Source organism: Bacillus rossius (genome assembly GCF_032445375.1).
Source record: "Bacillus rossius redtenbacheri isolate Brsri chromosome 9 unlocalized genomic scaffold, Brsri_v3 Brsri_v3_scf9_2, whole genome shotgun sequence".
NCBI lineage: Eukaryota > Metazoa > Arthropoda > Insecta > Phasmatodea > Bacillidae > Bacillus > Bacillus rossius.
In genome coordinates, this window is record NW_026962013.1 from 13404473 (window position 1) to 13413592 (window position 9120).

General features: G+C 35.8%; 1 protein-coding gene across 1 annotated transcript in view; it reads left to right on the forward strand.

The window, feature by feature from the left end:
• The window catches only part of LOC134543258 (low density lipoprotein receptor adapter protein 1-A-like), a 58367-nt gene extending 50323 nt beyond the window's left edge, over positions 1–8044 (forward strand). Inside the window, exons 7-9 of the mRNA XM_063388171.1 lie at positions 1503–1669; positions 3539–3588; positions 4435–8044. Coding sequence (XP_063244241.1) covers positions 1503–1669; positions 3539–3588; positions 4435–4576 — 359 coding nt within the window. The 3' untranslated portion in view covers positions 4577–8044. The remainder of the gene's footprint in view (positions 1–1502; positions 1670–3538; positions 3589–4434) is intronic.
• The last annotated feature ends 1076 nt before the right edge of the window (positions 8045–9120 follow it).

Sequence of the window (9120 nt, forward strand, 5' to 3'; positions counted from 1 at the left end):
ACTGTGCACTGTTCATCCACATAGTTAGTATTTAATGTACTCATGTAGTAGTGAGCAGCAACAATAGCAAGTCACTGTGCACTGTTCATCCACATAGTTAGTATTTAATGTACATACTCATGCGGTAGTGAGCTGCAACAATAGCAAGTCACTGTGCACTGTTCATCCACATAGTTAGTATTTAATGTACTCATGTGGTAGTGAGCTGCAACTATAGCAAGTCGCTGTGCAGTGTTCATCCACATAGTTAATATTTAATGTACGTATGTAGTAGTGAGCTGCAACAATAGCAAGTGACTGTGCACTGGTCATCCACATAGTTAGTATTTAATGTACTCATGTAGTAGTGAGCTGCAACAATAGCAAGTCACTGTGCACTGTTCATCCACATAGTTAGTATTTAATGTACATACTCATGTAGTAGTGAGTTTCAACAATAGCAAGTCACTGTGCACTGTTCATCCACATAGTTAGTATTTAATGTACTCATGTTATAGTGAGCTGCAACAATAGCAAGTCACTGTGCACTGTTTATCCACATAGTTAGTATTTAATGTACTCATGTAGTAGTGAGCTGCAACAATAGCAAGTCACTGTGCACTGTTCATCCACATAGTTAATATTTAATATACTTATGTAGTAGTGATTTGCAACAATAGCAAGTCACTGTGCACTGTTCATCCACATAGTTAGTATTTAATGTACATACTCATGTAGTAGTGAGTTGCAACAATAGCAAGTCACTGTGCACTGTTCATCCACATAGTTAGTATTTAATGTACTCATGTGGTAGTGAGCTGCAACAATAGCAAGTCACTGTGCACTGTTCATCCACATAGTTAGTATTTAATGTACTCATGTAGTAGTGAGCTGCCACAATAACAAGTCACTGTGTACTGTTCATCCACATAGTTAGTACTTAATGTACTCATGAAGTAGTGAGCTACAACAATAAGTCACTGTGCACTGTTCAACGGGTGCACTATAGGTCCCAGCACTTATTTTTGCGATAAAGGTTTTACTTAGATGAAAGTTTACAACAATGCACGCGGTGTAAAAATGTTTTCCTTGATATCTTCTTGATACTAGTTTTTACTCCCATAATATTACACCAAGTAAAAATATTTGTGGAACAAATGCAAGAGAGCTATAAAGTTAAAATTTTAGAAATAGCCCTTAAGTAAAATTAATGATGAAAAAACTAAAAAACATTAACATGGTGTGTAAGACCAAGCTGTAATGTAATAAACATATGTATTTGCTTTTGGGCGAGCCTTCTGAAGCATGGAAATACACGAAGGAAACCTCAAAATCACACTACCCAATAAAAATATCTACCTTCACAATTGTCACATCCTGGATGCTGAGCATCCCACTAATGACTAAAACATTACGCTAACTAGAAGCCCACATAGTAAAAGATATAAATAAAAAGGCAGAAGTATATAGGTATATATTTGGAACCATGAAAACTTGAACTTTTGATTTCATATTTCTTACAGATGCCATCAATGCCAAACTGAACAGCAGCTGCAGTCGACCTGCAGAAGTCAAAAAATATGAGCCCCAGACGAGACTGATGGACAATGAAACCCATCATGACAGCAAGACGATGCTGATTGATCTCTCGTCGGAAGATGACTCCCTGACAGACAACGGCAATTCTTGGGTAAGTAACAGCATTGCGAAAATGATGAAATTTAATACAGCCAAAGTTTGTTAAAGGAGATGGAAAGTATGGGAAGACAAAGATTTTACACTCAATGTCATATTGCTACATTTATCTAATGAGCATGTTTTTAACTACAATCTAAAACCATTCTGATGCTGGTACCTCATCTGCTAAATCTACAATATATATATATTTTTAAAATGGACTCATTTGTGGCATTTAATGCTTTAATATAAAATTTTATAAAAATAAACATAATATGAAACTTCACAGCTTTCTTTACTAAGTATGATAGTTAAAAACCATTATAGTGTTCCAACAGGTATTTATGTTACTACAGGCTTGTCAAAATTTGTGTGTTTACAAAAATGTATAGGAACAATCTTTATTATTTAAAAAAAAATTTCTAGTATGGTAAAGATTTTATAGACCAGTAAACCTTGTTTTTTTTATAGATATTGTCCATTTATACACATTATGAAGGCAAAAAAGAACAAAATTGAGCTTAAAAAAAAGTTTAGTGCCCAATTATTATCATTCATCAGGGGGGTTTAAAAAATTACCTTTAGCCCCACATTTAGTAAACGATTTGACACTGGGTTGATTGACATTGTTCTGGTGTTGCACGGGTGCTGCAGACTTGGCGAAACTCCAATGCCAGGGCATGGTGTTGCCAGCGTGGGGACGAAACTCAAACTCCCCGGTAGCACAGTCTTAGGAGTTCATGGCACCGGCTCTACCTTACTGTTTTTCCCCCTTCTTCCGGTTGGGTGGTGTGCTATTCAAACGCTCGCCTCACGCATGACTGACGAGAGAAGCTAATTGAGGAGGGGGCAGGGGCGGCTCCGGAAACACTTATCGGGAAGAGCTATCTTAACAAAGAAAGAATCAGTTGCAAAACGTAACATTAAGGCTCCTTGTACACTGAGCCAATGCGAGCGCGCCAACAGAAATATGCCGTGGTAACATGAAATACCAAGCAGAACTATTCCCACCGAGTGGTGCATTCACACCAGCCGTGGTTGGGGCATCGTGCGTACACTGGCGCGTTTGTAATTAAGCCACTTACTGCCATTTAGCTGTTTCTTCGAATAATGGTGGGGTCAAGTTTCCACACCGAAAGGTTTAGTTTATAAGTGCGGGAGAGAATCACAATCTGGACACGCTTGCAGAGGAATACTCATAGAGTTACAAAAAAAAGTGTTGGTTAGAAATCGGTATGTTATTGCTCAAGAAAGGATCAAATGTATCCAGTATCTTCTGTTTTTACAGAATGTCTTTCATTGTAGCAACAACACTAACATTTCACCTGCTTCCTCCAAAGCCATTTCTCTACCAGCAATTGGGAATGTGGTGGAGTGGTGTGTTTGCAGTCGCTTGAGACAATTTTTGCGCGTTTTGAGTGGCACGGTGTGAAGGAGTCTGAACAACACACAGATAGGCTTGGAATATTTACTTTATGGTCTCAAATACTGTTATTTAAATGTTTCAAACAACTTTTCATGAAAGAAAAGATTTTCACGTGAATTGAAGTATTTAAGTTAACATAATTATCCCCTACAAAAAATTTAAAAAAAATGAAATTTGGGCTTGGGAGGGGCTATTGGCCCCTGAGGCTGCCCCCTCCTTCTTTGGAACTGCGCTTGAAGGGGAGGGGGAAAGATATTGTGGGAGCGACATTAGACTCTTCTAAGGCATAGCCCTGGACAATGTCATACTTATATCTACCAATGGTCATAAACATTTGGTGAGAATTGCATGCCTTGCTTTATGTAGTCAAATAATTAAAGTATTTTGTGTGAATTTTTTTTTTTTGTTTATGTGAGTATAAAGTTTTGTCTAACCCTGTTTTGTGTGCCATAACAGGTATCGTTTGAGGATGACTGGCCAGAGACCATGAATAGCAATTTTGCAAGGTAAAGAATAGTTAATACGTATCATCAATGGAACCCATTGTATGCTAGTGTCATCAACTTGATACTGTTATAAGTTTTTAACATCATTTCATTTTATTGATAAAATCATCTCATAGTGAATATGAGAGACCAAAAATTAGTTAGGAAGGAAGTGAATATAAAACAATCATTTATCACAGTTAATATCACCATTAGGTATAACATTTTGGGGATATCAGGAATAAATAGAGACAAGATCATATGGTGAACACAGCAAAGCATCAATACACCATATAACACCTAAATGCAAGTTGCAACTATTTAGTACCAGAGTAACTAAAAAATATGAAATCAACCAGCAATTTGACAAAAACTTAACTCAAATTTTTTTAAAAATGTATTCTTTTATCATGGTAAATTTATTGAATGTAATTTATTTAGCATGAATTTTGTACCAAAATGTATGACATATATGGAGTGGGAAAAAAATTAATATTATACTGTTTAATCTTGCATCTCTTACATTAGTAACAAGTTTTTACATTAATAATGACACATGTTTCAAACAAATTTATTTATATTTTTTCTCAGTAGTTCTGGTTGAGACATGCTTATTACAAATGATTTCATTGTATTAGTGCATCGGGTGTCAATGAAAATGAGAATATTTTGGTGAAATGAGCATTAAGTAATATTTTAGTTTCTTATTTTATTGAATAATATATATATTTTTTTAACGAATTAAAACAATAACACAGAAATCTCCTGTTTTAAACATGAAAATGTTTTAAAAAATAATACCATAAAATGTTGTCCCCGAGTGTGGGTGAGTCGCAACGGCTCACCGAAGTGTCGTCTCCCCCGCAGGTTGACCGCCTCCCAGAACTTGTTCACGACGAGCTCGCCCCAGCACCAGCGGGAGGTGCTGCAAGCGGGCGGCTGCAGCGGCTGGGGCGACGGGCCAGTCGGCTGGGGCCAGGCCCGCTCCATCGACCTCCTGTGCCAGTAGGAGCGGGGGGACCGCCTCCTCACCTTATCCCTCCCCCTCACCGCCTCTTGTGCCGGGAGCGTCGCCGAGTGCACGCGGCCTCGCCGCTTTGGGTCGCCAGTTCGGGCGGGGAAGAGCGGTGAGACGAAGCGGGGCGTCGGCGAAAATCACGGGAAAGTCGAGGAAGTTCCAGGGTTCCAAACTCTGGAAAAGTCACGGGAATCCCCCAATGACAGAAATTTGAGAGGAAAATGACGTGCTCCAGTCTGCCAACACCCAGAATACGAAATAATTTTTTTTTTCTTTCAAGTGGTGTTTTAGTGCTAATGCAAGGTTCTGTTAAGTATAGAAGTAATTAAGAAAGTGGAGAGAACAAACACTAGGTCAGCTATGGAGACACCCTGTGAAAGATTTCTGCAGATTTTTTTAGTGAATCAAGGTAGAATTAATTTGATTTGTACACAGCTGAATTAACATGTTTTTTTTGAAAGCCTGCTTTAAAATATTCTATAAAACTATGAAACAAATGTCAAAATTTACACTGAAGTCAATTTTGCATATACATCGTTCACCTATTTCAGTGTTATTAATGGTTTGAAACTGTGTTACTATATTGTATATTATTGTCCTTTAATTGCCTTCTTTGGGTTTTTTTAGTCCAATTTTTTATTTGTAAAAATGTTTAAAAAGAGACTAAACAACAACTTTAGTGGTTTCATTTTTATCTAGCAATGAAAACATTGAAAAATGTATTTATTCTAAGAGACAATGATGGCATTGCCTATTTCATAACAACAAATTGTAAATTTGAACATATTTGTAGGAATTTTAAAGTTAGCAAATAGCATTTGGTAAATATCTGAGGGTAAAATTTAAAACATAACATTGAATGCAAGACTCTTAAGAGTGAGAAATTAGTTTGCGTTGGAAAACCCTTAAAAACAATATAAAAAATTAAGCAAAAATAAAATAACTCAAATTGCAGGATGGTATTTCAGGGCAAATTTGCAGTTTTACATTCAGCAATATCAGAGTTGAATAACGGACGGTTTTATCTTGTCTCGTTACAGAGCCGTTGAGTTCAAGAGTTTTCAGAATATGCGAGCATTGTGTCATGCTAGCTTAGTATTTATTCACAAAATTGTTATTTTATGGAAGCACAAGTAGCTAGGTCCTTCTACACAGGGACATAACTAGAGGGGGCAGCCGGGGCTTGTGCCCCGTGCACCGAATTAAGGGGGGCGCTAAACCAGCAGAGTAACTTTTACCATAGATATTCATTTGAATAACATAGCTTCATAGTGTTAGAACACAAAAAAAAAAAAAAATATGGAGGGAAGATGAACAGAATTATTTGTATTGAAAGATACATGCACGTCATACCGTCAAATATTTACAAAAATTGGAATTTTTCGCACACTTTCCAACTTGCGATGTATTGAATATGAAATGACTGAAAATAAATATATTTTTTTATCTTCAAAGTTAAATAACAAATAATATTAATATGTGGTGGCAATATGAGGTGGTGTCGGGAAAAAGTTTTCGGTTGGTTGGTTTGAAAAAAATGAAGCGCCAAGATGAGTTCTTGCCCAGGGTAGAAACTGTTCTAGTTATGTCCCTCTGCTTCTACAGGATATCAGATGGGTTAGATCAACTGGCAATGGATTTAGCATTCATCCAGCCAATTTTCAGAATTTTCCTGCACAGGTTCACAATAATGCACCCATCAGAGTACTGGTAGTTTGTTGATGGCAGGTTTTTTAAAATTTATTTTCACATACTTACAGCATATAAATGCATTTTCTTCATTAAATCACAACCAAGTTTGAAGATACTCTGTATGTATTTTTAATAAAGTATGCTACTTAACCGTTTTAATTTTAAATTATTTGTATTTCTCCACTGTATTGTTACATCATGTTTGATTAAAATTGAGCTTTTAAGTGGTATGCATACAGTGTGACACCTTGATTTAGAACATCAAGTTAAAGGAAATATATGTTAGATTTGAACTTTCTGGAAAAAACTGAAACAGATTTTTAATCACATCTTTTCTGTACTTTTCTGCCAAATTTGTGAGCCTCTAAGCTTTTGCAACAGGACGTCTTAATGCTTTCACATTTGCAACTCTGAAAAACACCATGTATACGTATGGCTATATTCAGTCATAAGTTGTTAAGAAACTACAGTGTATTTAAAAACTTTATTATTAGTGTCATCAGTGCAACTAGGGTATTTTTGAAAGCATTTAAAAAGTATATTGTGATAACATTTAATCTGTGTAAATGTTCTTTTGTATGGTGTGCAGTGCTTAAAAATTGATGTTTTAGATGCTTGTATGTACAATGTGCCAACAATTGACTGGGAAGAGTGCTTGAAATTTTTACAATTTTATACAACCATTCACCACACAAATTGGCAATTGTTTTAAAAGTTTTACAAATTAAAAAAAAAATGCTAACCAAATTTTACTACCTAAACTAAATTTTTTAACTAGAGTTCAAATACTTATGCATAGACTTAAAATACCCTAATAAATTTAGTAAAGTATCAATGTTTAAGTAGTCAATACATTCCATTCCATTGGAAATTTTTTATCATTTTAAAAAATTTTCTTAAATTTACTGCTGTGTACTAAAATATTATTATATATTTTTGATTACCATTGTTGTACATTGCACTCAAAACCATACCTACCAGAGTACCTTTAACATGAGATATTTAATAGGTACTGGTACCCATGATTTGCTGATTGTACGTACGCCTGTCAGGCTGACGGATGGAAATAAATGTGGAGGGAGGCAATCATGAATTTATTTGCAGATTACAATTTTTGCTGAAGGGCAGAGGAACTCATAACTGAGAGGGAATAACTATTTAATATGCTTCTCATTTGATACTTTTATTGTTCAACTGTTTGCTTATGTTAAGCACATGTGTTGTCAAATGTATCAAATAGCACTTATTCAAGATGATAAAAGTTATGATTTATAAACCATGTTTTATTGCCTGTTCATACATTCTTATTTATGTGATGTTATTGATATTTACATGTACCTACCTTATGTAAATATTTGCTTGCTATTGTATGTGATGTAATTAATTATTAATGTAGAATGGTATTAATCTTTAGTTTGTGAGTTGTGGCCAGAATATCTAGATTTGTCTAATTCTGAAAACTAAAATCAGGATTTTTTTTTAATATAAAACCATGATAGATGAAATATTCAAGTGGTGATCATTTATAGTACTGAGAATTTTTTCTTGGAATGTTACAAATCACTTATTGTAATTTGTTGTGGCATATTTCCAGGTTTTATTAACTTTTGTATGACAACTTTAAATGTGTTATTTATTAATGTATGAACTCAAAATGGCATTTTGAATTAGAACTTTTTTTTTAACAACTAGGCATATTTTTGTAATCTATAGGAAATGTATATTTGTGTTCAAAATGTTTTATTGGAATAAAATATTTGAACAAGTGCTTTTGATTTTACTTAAATATAGCTGAAGTTTTTCTAGGTTTTCATTTGAAATTTTTTATCTTAACACAATTCAGATTGCTCATGTAGGGTTTACAGAAAGCTTATTAATATCTCTATTCCCTAATCGTCTTGCTGGGATATTAAATAAGGGACAGCTTATATATACACTACTACTTCTATTTACAGTTCACAGTCAACAGTTAATTACTAGAGACAAAAATACACAACACCCTGTTGTCAATGGCCAGGTTAGTTTCATTCATGGCTGTTATTTTGGGGTGTGGCCATGGCGGTCTAGACTTTGGAACCCCCTGGCCCACTAACTTTAGCGGATCGCTATTGTTTGGGAGAGGGGCCTTATCGAAGAACCCAGAAAATTTGAAAAAATGAACTCTTTGAAACAAGATTTTTAAACCAATAACTTAAATGTTGACTGTGATTTTACTGATTTATCTTAAAAAAAAAATTGCTTACATTCTTTCTTAATAAATTATATCCTGGTTGGTTTTTCAAATGTCGAGGATCACATTCCGGTGAAATGTCATCATTTTGTGAGGCGATTAAATATTTGAAAGTTTTTCTAATATGAAATTATTGTGAAAACTCACATAGAAATCCAAAGGTAATGAATGACCAGCACTTTGAATTATCATACGGACAAGAAAAATAAAAATTAAAAAGGTTGCCGTAAGGACCTGCTAGTCGCGGGGGCCAGGACAGTAGCCCCACTTGCCTGACCCTGGAGCCGCCCCTTGTAAGATTTCTCAGGTCGTCGAGCGGGAGTAGGATTTTGAGTTGGAGCCGGCTACTCTCTAGAGGCAAGACCTGTTGGACTCAACGGTTAGCGCCTTTGGCTGGCGAGACAGAAGTTCCAGGTTCAATTCACATTCTGGACAGGAGATCTCTCATCTGTGGAAAATTTCCCTCCCGAGTTCGGACCTTTACACTGAAGAAAGCAATAGTAAACCACTGCAGGATCGACTCGCCCCGGGCAGGGGCCATCTCCCCGTGGATGGTTGGGGACAGGGCCCGGGGGCAAATAATTTGCCCCCCCCCCCCCCCTCCTCGTCAAAT